We start from the raw sequence: 21,623 nt of genomic DNA, 5'->3' as shown, positions 1-21,623 counted from the left end.
ATCAAAATTCCTATTCATAGATAAACTACAATAAAAAAACGAGACTCCTATTTATAAACAAAAGGATATATATTAAAACTCGTTCCGTCCCGAATATCTTTATATGTAGTGTGTGCTATGGAGCATTAGTTGAGAAGTCGCACTCATAATTTTGAAGTCCATAGTATTATTAATAAAAGTGTACAAGCATTTGATACGCAAAGTACAATTGCTGTAATGTAGTGTCGGTGGTGTAATTATAAATGAACTGCTTCTCTCAAGAGATAGATTAGCATAGCTGCTGGCCTGTCGTATTCTTCCCTTCCACGCCATTTTTATACATTTATTTATACACTCATTAACAGCTACACAAACGGACCTTTATATCATCTCTCTCTCTCTTAGTGAGAAAAAGCGGAAGAGAGAATAGCTACTGTTTCTACTCGCTCTGCTTTGCATTTGGATCGGCTGCGGTCTCGATCTGTTTCTCTTGATTCGAGTTGAGATTGCGCGGTGAGCTTCTGCTTTTTGCAATAACCAGGAATGCGAGAATTGGCGTTTCACTAGATGTTTCAGTTATTTTTATGATTTACTACTACTATTTAATTTTAATTGCAAGTAATTTTGATTATTTAATTGAGTTGAGAGTCAAATGAATTAGCAATAAACGTGCTGAATCTGAGTGTCGGCAGTTTTTGTTGTAAGTTTTCTCGGTGTAGATCTAATCTCTGTGAAATGACGAGTTCCGAGGGGTTGAGACACACCGTTTTGCACCTTTTCAGATGTTAAATTCAGAGTGAAGCTTTGCAATTGGCTGATTTTGATCCGTCGCTCTTCACCGAGGCTAACTGACAATGGAACCTGAAGCAGAAGTCAAGGTTGGTATGAGTGTTGTTGATCAATATTGGATGCGTGATTAGGTTTTCTATCTTCTCATATGCTTGTAATTTTTTAGTGTGAGGAATACCATGTTCCATTTTTAACTTATTTACTTCATTCGGTTGGTAGGGGAAGACTTTGAAGACCATTGGCAGCCAGGTCTGTCAGATCTGTGGGGATGATGTTGGTTTGACTGCCAACCATGAGCCATTTGCTGCATGCGATGTCTGTGCGTTTCCAGTTTGCAGGCCTTGCTATGAATATGAGAGGAAGGATGGAAATCAGTCTTGCCCTCAGTGCAAAACCAGATACAAGAGGCATAAAGGTTTCATCCTCTTTCAATTAAGAATGGATCAGATGGAGGAAACAATAAGAGTTTCATCGCATATTGCTAAATTTTGTTGCAACATAACTTTTTTATATAAAACTATATTGAAGTGCACAAATTGCTAAAAACATCTGTAAGGCTGTCAAAGGTTTTTTTTTTGGTAATAAATCTATTCCCCCTAAAATCAGGTCAGGTATATATATAATTAACTACAAAATATTGATTGATCATGTTCGGAAAAACAGCTGTTATAACTAGAATATTGACAAGTTAACTCTGAGGGGATTTGCAACATATGTGAAAGCTATGTTGGGAATGGTCATAGGTCTTGAAAGATTCCACATGCTAAACCCAACAGTAGATGAAATAATGGGATTGAATATTGTGGATTCTGCAATTACTTGTTATTTATATGTTAGTAATTTAAAACTGTAATGGAAAGCTGTATTCCTTGAATGGTTTAGTAATGAGTATGCTTTTTGTTTCATTTTTAGAGGGGACATCATCTTAATGTTTTAGAACGTGCAGGTTCTAACTCAAATGTCGTAAAAGATTTCAGTATTTGGTGTTGTCACATCTAGTTTGAATATTATTATGTTTTTTGTTGTATAATGTAATGATTATAGCATTAAGAAAAACACTGTATATGATTGTTATTGGTTATCTAGCTGTAATGTACTGTATGGTATTATGCCTAAATATACAAATATGTTCCTAAAGTAATTGAAACACTGAAAGCTCTACATGTATGGATGACCATTATTCAGGTTAATTTGTTTTTGGGAAAATTAATGCTGTTTCAGCAAATAGAAGCCCAAAAGAAATGGCTGCTGTACTTTAAGACATAATTATTAGTGACTTACGAAACACTGAAAATTTTATTTCCATCACAGCCAAAATCTTTTTTCTGAAAATGAGTTTTGACACTCTTAAACAGGGAGTCCTGCAATTCATGGTGATAGTGAAGAGGATGGTGTTTCTGATGATGTTGTTGATGATATCCATTACTCTGAAACTCAAAGTGACAAGCAGAAAATTTCAGAGCGAATGTTGAGCTGGCGAGTTAATCATGGAGAAAGTCTTAATGCACCAAAGTATGACAAGGAAGTCCCTCAAAACCACATTCCATTGCTTACGAATGGAACAGATGTAAGTTTTGATGCTTTTGGATCACTGTAGTCTACTGTTATATTGTGCAGTCATGTATTATGGCATACCAACTTTCTCTTTGTTATGCAGATCTCTGGGGAACTATCTGCTGCATCACCAGGGCGCCTTTCAATGGCATCTCCTCCTCCTGGAGGCGGTGGAAAACGTATACTTTACTCTGTTTCAATTCCTTCAATAAATCGTAGCATTTCATTTGTTCTGTTAGTCCTTCAATAAAGCTTCTTCCATTTGTAGCCAGGATTGTGGATCCAGTGAGGGAGTTTGGATCTCCAGGCTTAGGCAATGTTGCCTGGAAAGAAAGAGTGGATGGCTGGAAAATGAAGCAGGAAAAGCCTGCTATTCCTATGACTACTAGCCATCCTCCTTCTGAAAGAGGAGTGGGAGATATTGATGCGAGTACTGATATTCTTGTCGATGACTCTCTGCTGTAAGTTTATTATTTTTATATCCAGACATTATGCAGTTTATGCTTGAGTAAAAACTTTGATGATATTTGTGAATTCCATAGAACACCATATCTTGCTATCATGTGGCAGCAAAAAATGACACTATGTTTTTTGTTGCATGAAAGTCATTCTCCTTCTGATACTTTTCTTCTTGGTGTAGGAATGATGAAGCCCGACAGCCCCTATCAAGGAAGGTTTCTATTCCGTCATCAAGGATAAACCCTTACAGGATGGTTATTGTATTGCGGCTGGTTATTCTATGTATTTTCTTGCACTATAGAATAACGAACCCTGTACCCAATGCATATCCATTGTGGCTGATTTCTGTGATTTGTGAGATTTGGTTTGCTATATCCTGGATTCTGGATCAGTTCCCAAAATGGCTTCCTGTAAACCGTGAAACGTATCTTGACAGGCTTGCTCTGAGGTGAGAAATTTCACACGTGTTTGCATATTTGGCTTCATTATATGTTCATCCCTGCTAAAAGTTTTTGCGCATATAGTACGTAGATAGGGCAGTGCCTTTGTTTGGTTCTGCTACATTTATTCCGCTAAGCCCTTATATATTTAGTTCTTATATTCCCACAAACACACACTTTTGTTCTCACTGGAAATTACTTTTCCTGTCTGGTTTTGAAAACTACGTTAATAATATGTATTGTGTAACAGATATGACCGTGAAGGAGAGCCATCACAACTAGCTTCTGTTGACATATTTGTCAGTACTGTTGATCCTCTGAAGGAGCCTCCTCTCGTTACAGCTAATACTGTTTTGTCCATTCTTGCGGTAGACTATCCGGTGGACAAGGTTTCTTGTTATGTTTCTGATGATGGGTCTGCCATGTTGACGTTTGAAGCTCTATCAGAAACATCAGAATTTGCAAGGAAATGGGTTCCTTTCTGCAAAAAGTACAGTATTGAGCCACGGGCTCCCGAATGGTACTTTGCTCTGAAGATTGACTACTTAAAAGATAAAGTCCAGCCATCTTTTGTGAAAGACCGTCGGGCTATGAAGGTGAAAATTTTGTTCTACCAGAATTTACCTTCACATTTGGTCAAGCGTCTTATTTCTCTTCTCTGCATTTGTACTATAGAGAGAATATGAAGAATTTAAAATTCGTATCAACGCTCTCGTATCCAAGGCTCAGAAAGTTCCTGAAGAAGGTTGGGTCATGCAAGATGGTACACCTTGGCCTGGAAATAATACAAGGGATCACCCTGGAATGATCCAGGTAAGAAGATAACTGGAGGTTCTATCTTGTAAAGTGTCAATGCTTCTTTGTACAGTATAGGCATGCTCATTTGATATGCAAAGACCATACATTTTTAATTGTTTACATGTTCCTATTTATTTGGTTTTAAAGCAAGAGGCATGTTATGTATGTTTTCCCTCGACTAACATGTACTCCGTTGCATTCATGTAAAGTTCCTCATATATATCTTGTTCACAGGTTTTCTTAGGCCAAAGTGGTGGTCTTGACAGTGATGGTAATGAGCTTCCTCGATTAGTATATGTTTCTCGTGAGAAGCGTCCTGGTTTCCAGCATCACAAGAAAGCTGGTGCCATGAATGCACTTGTAAGTAGTCAAATGATGTATTTTTGAACATTTAGTTTTCCATGCTGCAATTGAACATTTAGTTCACCATGCTGCAATTGAACATTTAATTTACCATGATGTATTTTTGGCATAATTATGTACTATACTTACAGGTTCGTGTGTCAGCAGTTCTTACCAATGGACCTTTCTTGTTGAATCTCGATTGTGATCATTACATTAATAACAGCAAGGCGTTGCGTGAAGCAATGTGCTTTTTGATGGATCCGAATCTTGGGAAATATGTTTGCTATGTTCAATTTCCACAGAGATTCGATGGTATAGACAGGAGCGATCGATATGCCAACCGTAACACTGTCTTCTTTGATGTGAGTTTCAAGTGTTTCTAGTCATTACAGTCCTTATAATCCATTTGATACAAGTTTTGTTTTCGGTTACCTATCTAACTCATTTGAAATGTTCCTTTTTCGCTCACCAGATTAACTTGAGAGGTTTGGATGGTATTCAAGGCCCTGTATATGTGGGCACTGGATGTGTCTTCAACAGAACAGCTTTGTATGGTTATGAGCCTCCTCACAAACCTAAGAATAAGAAGGCTCGGTTGCTTTCTTCGTGCTTTGGTGGATCAAGAAAGAAAAGTTCCAAGTCAAGTAAGAAAGGTTCAGATAAGAAGAAATCTAGCAAGCATGCTGATCCTACTGTTCCAATCTTCAGCTTGGAGGATATAGAGGAGGGTGTTGAAGGTATGCTCTCCTTGCAACTATTAGCTCAAAAATTGTCACTGCTCATTTATCCTCTAAGCTCATATGGATTATTTTCTTGAAAGGGATTGTTGCTGTTCTACTGTTTATGAACATAGTTCACCTTTCCCCCCTTGAGTCATAATACTTAAAATTATTGCTGTGATGATTCTGCGTTAGATAGTGGTTCTTGCATGGCAAGGAGACAGAAATTGCTGACATCATGAAAATTTCAAGTTTAACTCAATTTGTTATATGCCCTTTTGTTGATTGAACCAGGTGCTGGATTCGATGATGAAAAGTCATTGCTCATGTCCCAGATGAGCTTGGAGAAAAGATTCGGTCAGTCAGCTGTTTTTGTTGCATCTACTCTGATGGAGAATGGTGGTGTGCCTCAGTCTGCCACACCAGAGACTCTCCTGAAAGAGGCTATTCATGTCATTAGCTGTGGGTATGAAGATAAGTCAGAATGGGGAACTGAGGTACGTGTCCTGTACTTCATCTACAGTTCTATGTTGGATTAGATTCTGTGTACTGTGTGCCTTACTGATGCCCTATAAAGCATGTTATCCCATTTTCAAATTAGTTTATTCTGCAGCAGCAAATGCTAGTTACACTACGGGCTCTTCCAAAGACAATTTAGTAATTATTAAAGCTGAAGTTAGCGAGGGTACTGTCGTGAAAAAATTAAAACCCCGAGCTCGAGGATGTAGTTATGCTATAAAAGGCTACCTGTCATATAACTATTGCAGTGAAAGATAGTATCTTTAGATATATATCTAGTTACTAAAACAATGAAATAGCAGGATGCCTGTTGTACGGTTATAACCTAACGATATCCACACTCCACACAATCTAACTTAGGACTTGGACTTCGTGATATTGCTTCTATTAATATATTGATAGCTTTACACTGACTCTTCAATGTTATTGTCAATAATTATTTAATGTCCATCAAATGCTTACTTGTATTAAATGATATTTTCTTCTAAAATTAGTCCTTGTCCAATAGAACTTCTTGTGAGACTAATTTTTCCCTCATGTATGCAGATAGGATGGATCTATGGTTCTGTCACAGAAGATATTCTTACAGGATTTAAAATGCATGCACGGGGCTGGCGATCAATTTACTGTATGCCTCCAAGGGCGGCCTTCAAGGGATCAGCTCCAATTAATCTTTCTGATCGATTGAATCAAGTGCTTAGGTGGGCCTTGGGATCCGTGGAGATTCTCTTTAGCAGGCATTGTCCAATATGGTATGGGTATAAAGGAAGGCTAAAATGGCTAGAGAGATTCGCATATGTTAACACCACGATTTACCCGATCACTTCCATTCCTCTGCTATTATATTGTACATTGCCAGCTGTCTGTTTGCTTACTGGGAAATTCATCATCCCACAGGTATGTCTCAAAAATTCTACATCTCTTGTGGAAGCCGAGAAACATGTTTTAAACCATATATTTTGATTACCAGATTAGTAACCTTGCGAGTATCTGGTTTCTTTCCCTCTTTCTCTCCATCTTTGCCACTGGTATACTGGAGATGAGGTGGAGTGGTGTCGGAATTGATGAATGGTGGAGGAACGAGCAGTTCTGGGTCATTGGAGGTGTCTCAGCTCATCTGTTTGCTGTTTTCCAAGGTCTGCTCAAAGTTCTGGCTGGAATAGATACAAATTTCACTGTCACGTCCAAAGCTGGAGATGAAGAAGGAGATTTCACTGAGCTTTACATGTTTAAATGGACAACTCTTCTGATTCCTCCAACGACTCTTCTCATTGTAAACTTGGTCGGAGTTGTTGCTGGAATTTCCTATGCAATCAACAGCGGGTACCAATCATGGGGACCGTTGTTTGGGAAATTGTTCTTTGCCTTCTGGGTGATCGTTCATCTCTACCCCTTCCTCAAAGGTCTAATGGGGCGGCAGAACCGTACTCCCACCATTGTCGTGGTGTGGTCGATTCTTCTTGCTTCGATCTTCTCATTGCTGTGGGTCAGAGTTGATCCCTTCACTACTAGAGTCACGGGCCCAAAGGTCGAAGAGTGTGGAATTAACTGCTGATATCCACTTCTCAGAATTTCGATGGACATCTTTTTGTCTGTGATTTTCTTTTAGAGAGAGAGATAAGAAAGCTACGGTGTGTGTCATATATTTATCGTAAATTGATCAAAATGTTTGTCCATTGTCTGTTAGAACTTGTACGCTCTCAAAGCATAATTATATTGCATTAATTTATTTTTTCAATTCGTTTCTATAGCTGGAGTTACCAATGTACTGTATTTTGTTTGGTTTTTATAGGTAGATGAAATGATGAATTGAGATTTAAAGGCTGTTGCACAGTAAATACTTATCACCCAACTCACACAATAACATCATTTTCTTTGGGAAATTTGGTTTGGTTTGTCTACAGCTAATTCTACGTAGCCTTAAATGCAATCACTATTAAATGCTGACATCAAGTTTAAAGTTGTGAGCACAATTCTTGTACAACTCTATGAAATGAATTACATTTAAATAATTTTATGTTTTTGTTGAACATTAGTGGTGTTTCTAAGTTGCATTTTAGAGAAGCATTTTTAAATGTGTGTAAATTATCGGTATGGTGTAATATCTTATCAATAGATTTCGATAAGGTAACAATATGAATTTTCATATATCTCAGCATAGTTAAATGTGGACATCTTGAGTGAGATGGATGGAATACTTCCTTTGTCCATGTATAGTAGATTTATTTCCATTTTGAGCACTTGTTTTGAAAAAATGATACTCCCTTCGTCCCACAAGTATATGCACTCTTTCATTTTTAGTCCGTCCCACAAGAATATGCAATTTCTGAATTTGGAAACGTTTTTCTCTCTAATGAGGTGCGACTCATTCTCCAATTAACAATACTTTAATTACTTTTTCTTTATACTTCTCTCTTACTTTACCAATTATGCACTAAAATTCGTGTCCAACAAAAAGTGCATATTCTTATGGGACGGATGGAGTAAAAAATAGTTTAAGTGAAGAGAGAATAAAGTAAGATTTTGAATAATTACAGAAGACTCTTCTCTATACTATCCACTCCATTATTTTACTCTACTATAGAGGCACGAATGGAGTGTTATTTCCGTTTCGCTATAAGTGAAGTATTTCTTGTGAGCATAAAATTTAAGAAATATTTCCGTCATTCAATTATAAGTGAAACGTATTACTTTTTAGGTTGTCAAGATAATTTCTTTTTAAGATAAAAAATAATATTTTATCTCTTTTACTTTATTTTTTTTTCTTTAATTTTTTTTCACTCCTAAAAGTACATGGATTGGAGGGAGTACATGCAAATCAAAATAACGAGAAATCAAGCGTGACGTAAATATGTTAATATTATTGGTTTCAATAAGCGCCTCAATGTTAAACGTACACGTTCATGTGTTCCACATTCGGGTTTTACAATTTTGTTTCAAGTAGGGATGTCAATCGGGCCAGTCCATCGAGTTTCGGGCCAATCCTATTCTGGTTGCGGGTCAATCGGGTGCGGGCTAATCGGGCTGTGATTTTTTCGGGTTATAAAAGTTCAACCCTAACCCTAAAACTTCTGGTTTCGGGCTAGCCCATCGAGTTAATCGGGTTGCTACCGATAAAATTAACATGTGTTCAATCCAATAAATAATGGTGAAAATTAGTTACAATTATAAAATATAAAATATTTAATTATGATAAATTTGAAATATATGCTTAAACTCAAACATAAACTTGAGCAAATACTAATATTTGAGATTTATGCAAAATAAAACATAAACATCAAGAAATTTTAAAGCATGTTTTAGAAATTTAAATATATTTTTTTAGTGAATTTGAAGTTTCTAATTTATATATCTATTATTATGTTAATAAAAATTTAATATATAATTTATATATTTAATATATAAAATTGAAAGTTATTTTAAGTAATCTATATTATAAAATAACCAATGAAGTGTCGAATTAGAGTCAAACAAATAGAACGATAGAAATTTTATCGGGTTTTCGGGCCAGTCCATCGGGTTTTCAGGTCTGGCCCTAACGGGTCGCGGGTTACTCGGGTGCGGGCTAATTGGGCTGTAATTTTATCGGACTAGAAATTTTCAGCTCTAACCCTGTAAATTTGGCGGGCTATTCGAGTCGGCCCACGGATTGCGCGCTACATTCACGTCCCTAGTTTCAAGTAATATTTTGATCTACTGCGACTTTAGGAAATATAATAAAAGTCAGTTTCAAAATTTAGTAGATTTATGTAAAGTTTAATGATAAAATATAAAAATTAATTAAACATAAAGTTTATTATTAAAAATAAATAAAAGAATGCAAAACAAGTGTAAGCATTAATAGCTGGTTAAGAAGATACATCAGAAATTAATAGGATAATATCAATAATTCGAGAAAAGCAAAAGAGGGTATGACACGTGGCGGCTCCATACATGAGTTATAGTTAACGTGTCAAGTAGCGAGGCAACACAACAAACACTTAAATTTGTTGATCTTATCAACCCACCTAAAATCCATATGCATATATAGTAGATTTCACATATCGTTTATTATTGATTGTCCCCTTCAACACATGTACTTCTGCGCTTATTGAAAATGTCAGCCTCTGAAGAACCAATACTCGCTAGGATCAATCGTCTTGATCTCATTGTACGTCTCTCTCTCTCCCTCTAATGGAGTATTATTTATGTAATCTTCACAGCAAAAATGGAACCCTAATATAATAAAATTGAGGTTTAGTTTGCTTGTTATAGTATCAAAAGTAGGAGGGTTTAATTTTTGATTGCAGTTGCATCAGTTGGAAGAAATTCGAGGCGATCACCACTCTCCCAAGAGTTCAAATGCATCGAGCGGACCCCTGACAAGTGATGGGCTGCCGTTTTTGTCGCCGGAGAAGCGTTGTCGGCCGGTGAAGGAGGTGATGGTCGAAGTCCAAGAGAAGGGCAACTTGATCGACAGATTGCTTCATGCCGAGGATCGAATCTTGAAGGTTACTTTTTAAACTAGCACTTCCTGAAGATAAGACCCACTTTCCTTTTTTAGTTTGTTCCAATCATGATTTATGAGCCTTGTTTATTGCTAATATATTTATTACGTAGGTGTGTTTGCAACTTGAAGAGGAGATTCATGAAAGTGAGAAGAGCAGTGGTTCAGGAGAGAGGAAGTCTCCGAAGAAGGGATTGAAGCAATTTGTCAAATCATGCGTTAAGCCCAAGCACAAACCTACCATTTTCTCTTCTTGACTTTCTCACATACTACTTGTATCGACCACAAGTTTGATTTTGTATTCCACTTTTCTACTTTTTGATTTTCTTTGTTCAGAAAGAAACCGATGCTGATGGGTTTAACTTTAATTAATTAATAGAAAGAAATACTAAACGTAAAATACTTGGGCTTCTCAAGAGCATTAATATCAAGTAATGTTTAGTTGGAAAATGGTTCTGGGCCATGAGAAATGAAAGGGTTCGATAAATAAATAAATAACTTTGGGCTAATTTAATTTAATCAATTAAGTCACTTTGGGTTTAGAAAATAATAAATTAAATGATGTGCAATTTAAATCTTGAGCCCAATCTTCTTATTCTGTCTTCAGTTACCTGCTCCCAACGTAATTTTTTATTCAGATCTGCTCCGTAAATCTCTTCAGCTGTCATCAATATGAGTAATAATCAAAAAATTAAGATCAATTAATAATGATCCTTCAATTACCCATTTAATTGGAATTTAATCCCCAATTAACTCCCCTGATATAAGCCATATAATGAAAAAAACACACTCCGCAACCATCTTGGGGTTTCATCTCTTATATGGCATCCACTAGATCAAGGTACAGCAAATTCATCTGAGTTCGAATCCACTTTGGAAATTATGGGCACATGGCTAATCATATACTCTCTCCGTCCCCCTATTAAGAGTCACACTTTTCTATTCTATTTCGGTCCGTCCCCAATTAAAAGTCACACTTCATTTCTACCATAAATGACAAGTAGGTCCCACATTCCACTAACTCACTTCACTCACATTTTATTATAAAACCAATATAAAAATGTGGGTCCTACATTCCACTAACTTTTTCAACCAACTTTTCTTTACATTTCCTAAAATCCGTGCCCGGTCAAACTGTGACTCCTAATCGGGGACGGAGAGAGTATAATCCATCAACTGAAATGGAGGATTCTAATGAGGGGCAATATCCAACGTCAATAATGAATTAAAGGCTAAATCTAGAATCTTTAACTTATCACAAGCTTCAGAAAGTGTGTTTCAGAAATTTAACCTTCCAAAAAATTAAGAGAAAGATCTTGAACTCTGAAACATGCAGAGTTGGCCAATATGTACAGGTTTGGAGCCCGCAAGATTAATTTTGCAAATGTTCAATGCTATCAATAAAGGAAATGCTCTAAGGTTGGGCATTGATCTGTTGAGTTGATTATAAGACAACTCCAACATTTTGAGTGATTCATATATGGAACCAAGATAAAAAGCAGACCGATTATGCTTTTCAAACTGATTATGCGGACCTATACAGCTACAACACCAGCTACAACACCGGCGGAAGGTCGACCTCAGGTATAGTAAGTTGAGTTAGATTTATATTACGATCCACTCTTTTCCTTTAGTGATGAAGGTCCTACTCTCGCCCAAATCGACGTCTTCGATTGGTGAGGAATACATGAGAATGATTTTCCCATACTTGTGTCAATGGCCAAAGAGATTTTTTCGGTTCCGGCTTCCACTATCGCCGTCAAGTCCACTTTCAGTGTTGGATCACGTGTCTTGGATAAGACAAGAAGTAACCTCTCCGCGAGAAATATGGAAGCCGTGATGTTACTTGATATTTGGGCCCAAAGCTGGCATCAGAGAACAAGAACCAACTTGGAATATTCATGTAGGGTGTGAAGGTGAAGAATACACCGAGGATGAAGCGTAGGCCAACCGTCAACCACGGGCCAAGTTAAATAGGTAAGTAAGGTAAGATAACTACGTGGGCTTTGATTCCCCAATGCAATTGAACATTGAGGATTGATAAAGCTCGTTTCATGCATTTGTTTGGAAGTGAATTTATGTACTTTTGGGGAGCTAATGTGTGATTTTATGTTCAGGTGCATAGAAAATCTACCGGATCCAGGAGATTGCACAAATCAACCGGGCAGACGGGAAATCAAGCAGATTTGAAGTGAAGTACCATAAGCCACCAAGCTGATCAAGGAGAATCACGAAGATTGCGACAGGAGCAGAAGAGGAAAAGAGAGCTTATTCCAAAGATCATGTTTAAGGGCATGAGCGTCAATTCAGAGGAAGAATGTCCTAGGATTAGAGCCTCAAACCTCCCTATATAAAGGGATTGAATTGGAAAGATGAGAGGTTGGTTCGGGAGCTCTCACTGGGAGTTCTCTTAGCTCGTTTTTAGCTCACATCACTTCAAATCTTAGCTTATAGTTTTGCGCACTTGGGAGGGGGGTTGATTCTCGCTGCTGGTGGTGTTTCTAGTTCGTTTCACCTGTGTTCCACCGTCCTACGAGAGCGAAGAAACAATCTTTAATTACTGCCTAGTTTTACTTTTGTGCTTTGAAACAACTGTTGATATTTTGAATATTTTCGTAGTTCAACTTTGTGATTGCTATTGAGAATATGGAATTTGTCTTTGGATTTTGGTTGGAAATTGTCTTAAACTCTGAGTCATGGATGCTTTCGTTTGTGCTTGTTGGATTTCGTTTTATGGAGCTCGTTTACTCTTTGTTGCATGCTTTTCACAATTGGTAGTTTTAGGAGGTCGAGATCTAGTTTGTTTACGTTCCATTTCATAGATCTGAGTTTGATTGTGTTTAATTTTGGTAGATCCATGTTAGATTAAGTAGAATTGGAGTCCTCTGGTTTGAATCTGCATGATTATGGTTTATTACTTTCTTTCTCGATTCAGCTTGGTCAAGTAGATTAGATCCGGTAGTCATGATTTGATTTTCGCGTTTACGCTTTGCTTTCTAGTTTGCTCTGTTTAATTATGTCTGAAATTTTGTATATCCTCTGTTTCTCGTCGATCACTTGAAGAAGATGAAGTAGTTGATTGTTAAGGTCCACATCTGCAGTCTTTAGCACCACCTTTTGCTTTTCGGTAGCTTTTGCAAAAATTGTTAGTTAAGGGATTTGGTCCCCACTTTGCTTTTACCTTTTGTTTAGCTATTTCAGGAAAGTATCAGCATGATTATTTTTACATGAATTCCAAGCTGTTAGCGTAGATTTAAGTCCCAGTTACTTTTCTGTCTCGTAGCGTAATTTCCGTTTGACCATCCAGTTGATCAGTAAGATAAATTTCTTGGGCTAAGGCTTTGAAGGTTCCTCGTTCTAGAATTGTGCGACTGACGACACGTAGACAGATTTTTAGGAGTCGCCTTGATTAGTTAGAGTTCTGCAGCTAGATCCGTCTGCGAGTCATTGCATGTCAGTTGAAAGTGTGTCTACTGGATCAGTTGGTCGATGTCCTCTTGATCAGTCTGCGTTAATTTTGATTTTTAAATACGTGCAGAATTTTGACTACGAGGAGCGACTCTTCAAGGATACGTAGGCACCTCAACATAAATCTTAAATTTAAGTTGTCCTTATTCCTTTATTTATTTATTTTTATTTGTTTCAACGTTAAAAATATGCAAATATACAATTAAATAATTGTATTTGTATCTATACTATATTCGGTTAAGGGAGACTTCTCTAAAAGACTAAATTAAGGAAACTTTTTACAGTTCTACCATGATTGTTGATTATTAGATTAAATTCGACATTTAAGGTTGAATTGCTAAAGATATCCTCAATTTAGTTATGTAGAAACATCTCCTTTGCCGACCAAGAGTATATACTTATAAATTTATTGTTCTACACTTCAAGTCTTTTTTGTAATTTGTAAATAGCATCGTTGTAGTCTCATTGAAATTTTAATATTTTTTTTTGAATTTATTATTTAAGACTTCAAGTCTTTTGTAAATTGTAATTGTTGTAACTTGTAGTATCGTTTAAATTTATATCAATAAAGATGCAATTTTCATCGTTATTATTTGAATTTTATTTAGGCACATTTCATAGATAAATAGAATTAAAAAAAATCGTACAGCCAAACCGGCCCTGAACTAGTGGTGGATCCAGATTTAAACTAGGGGTGCGAATTTTATATTAAATATAACATATTAAAATAAAATAATATTTAAAATAACATCAATATTCAATTTTAAAGTCAATAATTAAACTAAGAATTCGTATCACATAAAAAAATTGCTATTTCATATTAAGAGAACAAAAGAATAAAAAGTGTAAACTATCTAACATCTATAAAAAAACATGACTATTAATTTAATTTCCAAATTCATATCAAAGTATTAAAATGTTTATAAAAATTAAAATAAAATGCAACTAACTAGTATCTAAAATAATAAATAGAAAAAACAAATTCATACACATACATCAAAAATATAGATAAGATCTAAAATATAATAACATAAAAAGAAGGCACATTCAAGACCAACTTAAATAGGCACACATTAAAACTAGAATATAAATGAGATATGAAATTATAATAAAATATACTACTAACATTTATAAAATAAGAAGAAAGAACATTCAAAACCAACCTAAAATATGCACACATTAAAATTAGAAAAAATCAACAGAATCAGTGGCGGAGTCGGAAATTTCATTATGGGTGGTCTAAATTTAAACTTAAAAAAAATTATCTAAATTAAATCATAAGGTACAAAATGTCAAAGTTAAATGCAATCACGTCATAACATTTGTCTTCTATTCTTCATATTCTGAAATCACTGAATTGGTAACTTTAACAAACACATCCTTTTCCATATAAGAACGAAGCAACCATTCAACTGATGAAGAATCAACGGAAGAAAGTTTCTTGAAATAACGATCCATATACCTACAAAAATAGTCAACACTGATTAAGTTTGCAAAATATAAATCATACACAAAAAAGGATAAAGTTCATCTTATGCATCACAACTAAAAGAATAAAAAGTAAGCAAAATATACAATATGCTCAAATCTAAAATGTTGTTGTCACAAATCAAATAGTGTAAAACTATTAATACATACACATCAAATTAAGAACAAGGGTTAAAGAATTCCAACACAGAACCGCCGTAGCCAATGAATTACATAAGCTATCTTCTTTCTCCCTATTTGAATTTTATTTGTACCAATTTAGAGCTTTTATATGATTATTTAGGTCTCAATTTACATAACTATTGCAGCCAAACAAAAAAAACAACATATATAGAAAAATCAATTGAATTATATTTGAGTTTTAAAATATACCTAGTTTTAGATAACTAGATTTCAGATTACGCTGCAGAAGGAGTAGAACTGCGGCAGAGGGAGAAAACTAATTAAGAGGAAACGATTTATGGAGTATAATTTTGCTGAATTCTATCTTTAATATTATATATTTATTATAAACTATAATGAATGTAAAATTACTAAAATACCCCTGGGTTTTTAAAAAAATTAGTGGGGGGACCATGGGCCCCACTCTCCCTCTGCCCCTGAACAAAATTATGAGGCAGTGCGGAATCTAACGCGGGCCTACCCTGTGCAGAAGTGCAACAACAACCACTAGACTACATAAAATTCTTGTAATAGCAGTATTAGTAATTCATTAAGAACACATTAACTTAGCTGGATACGCAGTGCCTGAACCGCCGTCGGAACCGGAACCGCCTAAACCCTTACCGGAACCAGCGGTTTTTAAACTGTGTGCATACCTAACTGCAACATTTGTTTTGACGGTTTTTTGAACCGGAACCGGTGATTTTTAAACTGTGTGCATACCTAACTCCAACGTTATAAATAGAGATAAACATAACATTAATACGATTTCTAAAATTCTTTGTAGCTTATTCATGATTGGCCAGCTTAGTGCATAGCATAGGAATTGCGTTCACAATCAATGAAAAATATGGCATATAGTAAAGCGAAGATAAATCGTGATGATTATAAGTACTAGTATCACACCTGTGCTATCCACGGTCCATTCTATTTATATCAAAGTATGAAATATTTATTTGAAATATGAAATAATATTTATTATATGGGTCTACAATTATAAATATATTTAATCATAAGAAAAACAATCCCAATTTATAATTATACATATAGATATACCCAATATTTGATAGAATTTTATAAGTAATCGACCTAAACCTTAAACCTTTATAAAAATGGGAAAGCGAAAATAATTTATTTATTTTTATAATGATCAGAGGAAGTGGAAGTGAGAGTGTCGTTATAGATGTTCTTTTATAAATTAGGAGAGTGAAAAATATTTTCTTTTTGTATAAATTGAAGTTTATTCTAATAAATAATAATAAATGTCATTATAATAATAAAAACATTAATGTCATTATAAACCTAATTTTAATTTTATTAATAAAACTTTAAACAAATAATGGATAAAATTTTTATGAAATAAATATTTCACAAATTATACATTATACTAAATACAAAAGAACTATAGTATGATTATGCATATATATAAAATTTTGTTTTCAAAAAAGAAAATATCCCTATAATCTATCCTTAAACAACGCCTCTAACTTTACAAAAATTTTCAAGAAGCAGTCTATTCATATAATCAGCCAATAATTACATAAATACACACGTTTATAATTGTAATTCACGTATGTGCATATTTGATCATTTGATGAGTTTATTAGCGATATACACCTAATCAAATACTACTACATGTTAACCTAGCAAAAATAGTTGTCATTCTCATCTTCTTCATCAAATATTTATGTATCTTCTTCTTTTTGAACGACAAACATCTTCCTATCCAAGCTTTGCTCGTTGGCCAGTTCAACCAGTGACATCCCTCCCTTTTTTTATTCAACAAACAAAGAAGCAATAGTGTAAATGAAATTTTCAAAATTTGAGAAGAAAAAACATATTTGGGATTGCTATAGTTCAACACAATAAATCGTAGATATTGTACAAGATAACCCAAAAAAAAAAAAGAAAAAGAAAGTAGGATACCTTTCGTATAATGGTTGGAGTTAATCCAATCCTAACAATGAGTTGTAGTATTATTGAAGTTGCCTGAAGAGTTGATTTTCTGCTTGCTGTATCCTATCAATTTCTAATTACACACTTCCTAGATCCAGTAAATCAACTAGATCACAAGGTCTAGAGACTCACAAGACTGGAAGTCTGGTCGTTGGTACGCAAGCAAACCTTCAAAACCCTCAACCACAGATACTAAACTAGCACAGGGAAGTAGGGATCGATCCCACAGAGATGGACTCGTAAAATACATGCGTAGAGAATTGGAAACTATTTTTGGGTTGGCTGCTGCCACGCATATTTTGGGTTGAGGAATTTAACTAAGTGAATTTGGAAATAAAGTATGCTATGCTAACTGCTAGATCTAGGCAAAAAAATGAATTATGTATAAGAACTAAATCAAATCAACTACTAGATCTGGGACTTCTACGAACATCTCTAGACCAAGGAGATTAAAACAAGTGGGGACCAAACTCTGAAAAAGGTAAGTACGGACAGAATCGAATCTGCAGCCTAACTAACTAAAGCATCAACTGAAAATGACTTCATCTTCTTCAACGAACACAAATAAATGCAGAGATCGAGAAAAACAAACTCAGATGTAGATTGGAAACATAATTTTAACGGTAAACGAAACAACGACGGAAATCACACTACTAGACGAAGCAAACCAAGCAGAACAAAATCCCCATAATCTCATGCACAAATTTCACCTCCCCTGTTCAGATCCACACTTCGGATGCTAAATCCACTCCGGATCCAAGCATCCGAACAAAAATCCAACCGAACACAACTTCAATACCACGATTCTCGAATCTCCTAAAATATTCAGCAACAAATTCAAGAGAACATCTCAAATAAACAAACCAAAATAGCAAGCGTCATAATAATCAACACGAAATCCAACTTCATCAAGGCAAATCAAACGTAAACAGAACGGTTAAACTAATCCAGCAACAAAAACAGCAAGCTCGACTTCCAAAAGTGAAGTTCGAGACGGAACAGAGTAGTAAACAGAAATTAAGAGAACAATTGTTTCTTCGCCCTCAAGGGACGGTGGTGCACTGATACGTAATTCACGAAAACGAAAACCACCCCAAATTTCCCATATCCCTAGTGTGTGTGCTAAGAGCGTGACTGTGTGTGGAGTGTAACCGATCTGCCATTCTTGTTGCGCACTCCTTTATTTATAAGCTTCGAGGTGGGGCCCAGCGAGGTATTGATTGACTTGATTGCCCTCAGCTTTTGGCTTCCTTCCTCTAGCTTTTCCTCGTGATTCCGTTCCTGCTCCTCGCTAGATATCCTCCTCCAGCATCTCCTGGATCCAGCGCTACACACACACCTGGCTTAACAAATCTTGTTAGATCCAGCAGAAATGTGATGTTTTTCACTACATAACCAATGCATGAAATTAGCCTTATCAAACTGCTCACACTTAAACCATACTTGTCCTCAAGTATAAAGACAAGAAGAAAAGAAGAATAAGGCGAATTTCAAGCATGGTTATCCCCTTGACCGACTCTACAGACTCTAGACAAAACTCCTACACCTAGACACAACTGAGGCAAAGCTAGACACTAAAACAAAGAGTACATAATCACATAGGATGAAAACATATAAACACATATGCATGAACTGGTTTCAACTTTTAGGCAACCGTCCCCACAAGATTAAGATCAATCCAACAGGCTGCACTCCTCCAAATAGGCCTTTTTCTCCCCTCTACCTAGCCAACCTGTCAGCTCGTCAAGATAGCCTGTTACTTCCCCAATTGTTAGATTCACTCGATCGCTCATTCCTTACCAGGGATGTTAGGACCGATTCTCTCTTAAGTTATTGCCAAACCACTGAAGCCTCGGGTTATGAGAATTTCCTCCTTCTATCCTCCGTCACTATCCCCCCCTTTTTTTTTTTTTTCTTTTTCTGGACTTCGTCCAGCTTATACCTCCTTGATTTCCTGGACTTCGTCCAGCTTATACCTCCTTGATTTTTTCCCTTTTTTTTTTTTTTTTTTTTTTTTTTTTTTTTTTTTATTTCCTCCTCTGGACTTCGTCCAGCTTATACCTCCAAATTTTGCGATTATATATTTTCTCCTTTCCCTTTTTTTTATTATTTTTTTCTTTTCTCTTTTCCTTCAGCATTCAGTGGCAGACTTTTGACATGTGTTAGCTCTAAGTGTTATCACAGGCTTATAACTCACCTCTAGAGTAGGGCTTCACAACTAGGCAAGTAAAGGCATTTACTATCGTTCTTGCTTCATTCAGATTGGTTCGGCTTACTAAAGAATCAGGCTTCTAAGTTGGAATACCTCCTATTTTCAATTACTCTCCCTAAGGGAATCTGCCGTATTATATCCACTAGTTCATGCGATACAATCCTAGACCTACAACTCCTCAAAGCATAATAACACTGCATTGATTCCTCTCCCCCTCCCACTTCACTCAAGCTTGTCCTCAAGCCATCGTCGTGAAGGGGGGAAAACAGAGAATTCAATGCAGAATTAAACAACAATTTCACTTCTCACACTTAGACCGAGCAACGGGCTAAGTGGGAGAAGAATAAACCAACAGAAAACATAGAACTTCTCACACTTAGACCAAGCATTGGGCTAAGTGGGAGAAGATAGCATAAAACACAGCAACGCATGGAAATAAAACACAGAAAAAGAAACACAAAAACTAAAATTTACTTGGTCTGGGGAAATTGCTCATTTCTGGGGCTGGCTCCCGCGAGAGCCAGACGGTGGTGGAACACTGGGGCGGTTTGTTTTCACTTTCTTCTTCGCTGGTTGCTCCAGCTCTTCCTTTCCTTCTGCAGCTTGATCGAGTCCTGGTTTCCTCATTAGCATTTTCGTCCTCGGTGGATTTGGAACTTTCTCGGGAATAGTCGGGGTGGTCAACTGCTGGAATGGCTTGATCGAGGGACTGCTGTGGATGATCTTCTGTGCCTCGCCACTTGACCCAGGAGTCGACTTCGACTGGGTCAAGGGAAGCGTCTGATGCAGCCATTTCAACATCCGCGTAGATATCTCCACAGCTTCCGCCACTCTTTCACTTTGTTTGGCACATTTCGTGGCCAAATCTGCTACGTTGCTGCTCAGAACTTTTACTTCTTCCCGACTCCCATTGAGTTCCTTCCGTATTCCCCCGAGTTCCTTCATCATCTCCTTTTTCATCAGTTGCATTTCCTTTTTCATGTCCTGCACCTCCTTCCTAAGCTCTTCCACCTCTTCACTTGGCATGGCCTCCTCAGCTTCCTCCGGCTCCGCCTTCGCTTTATCTCCCAGCGAATAGAAGTAAGTCTTGTTGCCTTGAGTTTGCAACAAGCCCTTGTTGAAGAAGTAGTCTACGCTGAAAACCTCTGGGCGGTCGCACATCACGACCTCGGGAGCAAGCTCGGCGATCTTCACCTCAATGTTTCGTTGCAGGTAGGCGCCGATGAGGTGGCAAGTATACATGTGGCGTGAGGGATTGCTCGTCATCTGGTGACAGGCCTGAGCCAGCCAATATCCCAAATGTACCTTGATGCCATTGGCCATGCACCAAGTGAAATATAGGTCGGTGGTTGTAAGAGCGGCATTTGCTGTCCCCATCAGATTGTAGCTGATAAAAGTTTGGGCGAAACGAAGGATGCGGTCTTGGATATGAGAGGCCTTCGAGTAGCTTGACTTGAATGCACCCGCTTGAGAGTGAGTGAGCGACTCCCATGCTGACTGCACATTGAAACCGGGTGTGTGCTTTGGTAGCCCAATCATCCTCTCGTTCCACTCCCCTTCATCATCCTCCTCTGGAGTGAGCACCCCCATACGGAGTGACCATTCTCTGATGCTAATCTCATGTTCTTCGTTGAACATCCGGAAGGTAATGGAGTCTGCATCCAAGTCAGTAGTGTTTTTAAACCGAAAGGTGGAGAAAAACTCCCTCGCCAGATCCACCGGAACCTTTACTCTGCTATGCTGCAGCAGCCACTCAAAACCAATTGAGGAAATGCAAGCACAGAACTCTTCGTCGCTTGCAATCTATACTAGTTCCTTCGGCCGATATTGCTTCCCAGACTTCGTCATCTTTCCCGTGCCACACCTTTCCTTGTAAATAGCGGCCCTCTTCGGATCGTCGAACTTCCTCATAGCTTGCAACAATTTTTTCGTTAACAACACCTTCGGGCGTCCAGCGATAGGCTCCTCCTCCACTTCCTCAGAGTCAGACTCCGGCAGGGGAGTCTGTTCGTCTTGATGCTCCGTGGAGGGTTCCTCGACCACTGGGGAAAAAGGTTCCTCGACCTCCTTGACGGAGGTAGCTTTCCTCGATCGGGTAGTTGCATGGCCTTTCCCTTTCTGTTTCTTCTCGTTTTCCAGACGGCTCTCCTCAGCCGTTGAGTCCTCTTGTGCCACTTCGTCAACTTCATCCAGTAAGCTTCTCCTGGTGCGCCTTCGCTCAGCCCTTTCGTCTACAGCGGGCTCATCTT

The 21,623-nt window shown here is 37.1% G+C and overlaps 2 protein-coding genes across 4 annotated transcripts; both read left to right on the top strand.

Annotated features, from left to right (window-relative positions):
- The first annotated feature begins 301 nt into the window (after nucleotides 1-301).
- On the top strand, nucleotides 302-7,340 carry LOC125223073 (cellulose synthase A catalytic subunit 3 [UDP-forming]-like). 2 transcript variants are annotated; one of them, XM_048126035.2, is made up of 15 exons: nucleotides 302-492; nucleotides 762-857; nucleotides 988-1,183; nucleotides 2,124-2,335; nucleotides 2,426-2,501; nucleotides 2,591-2,783; nucleotides 2,963-3,229; nucleotides 3,472-3,817; nucleotides 3,897-4,034; nucleotides 4,254-4,379; nucleotides 4,514-4,726; nucleotides 4,837-5,101; nucleotides 5,378-5,580; nucleotides 6,149-6,499; nucleotides 6,573-7,340. In XM_048126035.2, the coding sequence occupies exons 2-15, from the start codon at nucleotides 834-836 to the stop codon at nucleotides 7,155-7,157; spliced, it is 3,195 nt and encodes a 1,064-aa protein (XP_047981992.1). In that variant the 5' UTR covers nucleotides 302-492; nucleotides 762-833; the 3' UTR covers nucleotides 7,158-7,340. The 2 variants fall into 2 exon arrangements, with proteins under 2 accessions (XP_047981992.1, XP_088919037.1); XM_089062911.1 differs by having other exon boundaries at nucleotides 685-857.
- Nucleotides 7,341-9,617: 2,277 nt separating this feature from the next.
- On the top strand, nucleotides 9,618-10,410 carry LOC125219576 (uncharacterized). Of its 2 annotated transcripts, none has more exons than XM_048121592.2 (3): nucleotides 9,618-9,752; nucleotides 9,892-10,092; nucleotides 10,202-10,410. In XM_048121592.2, the coding sequence occupies exons 1-3, from the start codon at nucleotides 9,699-9,701 to the stop codon at nucleotides 10,343-10,345; spliced, it is 399 nt and encodes a 132-aa protein (XP_047977549.1). In that variant the 5' UTR covers nucleotides 9,618-9,698; the 3' UTR covers nucleotides 10,346-10,410. The 2 variants fall into 2 exon arrangements, with proteins under 2 accessions (XP_047977549.1, XP_047977551.1); XM_048121594.2 differs by having other exon boundaries at nucleotides 9,619-9,752; nucleotides 9,901-10,092.
- Nucleotides 10,411-21,623: the final 11,213 nt, after the last annotated feature.

Source organism: Salvia hispanica, chromosome 1 (genome assembly GCF_029641045.1).
Source record: "Salvia hispanica isolate PSC_SH4W2 chromosome 1, Shi_PSC_v1, whole genome shotgun sequence".
Classification (NCBI taxonomy): Eukaryota; Viridiplantae; Streptophyta; class Magnoliopsida; order Lamiales; family Lamiaceae; genus Salvia; species Salvia hispanica.
The sequence above is the reverse complement of the archived record's forward strand: the minus strand, read 5'-3'. Positions and strand labels throughout refer to the sequence as shown.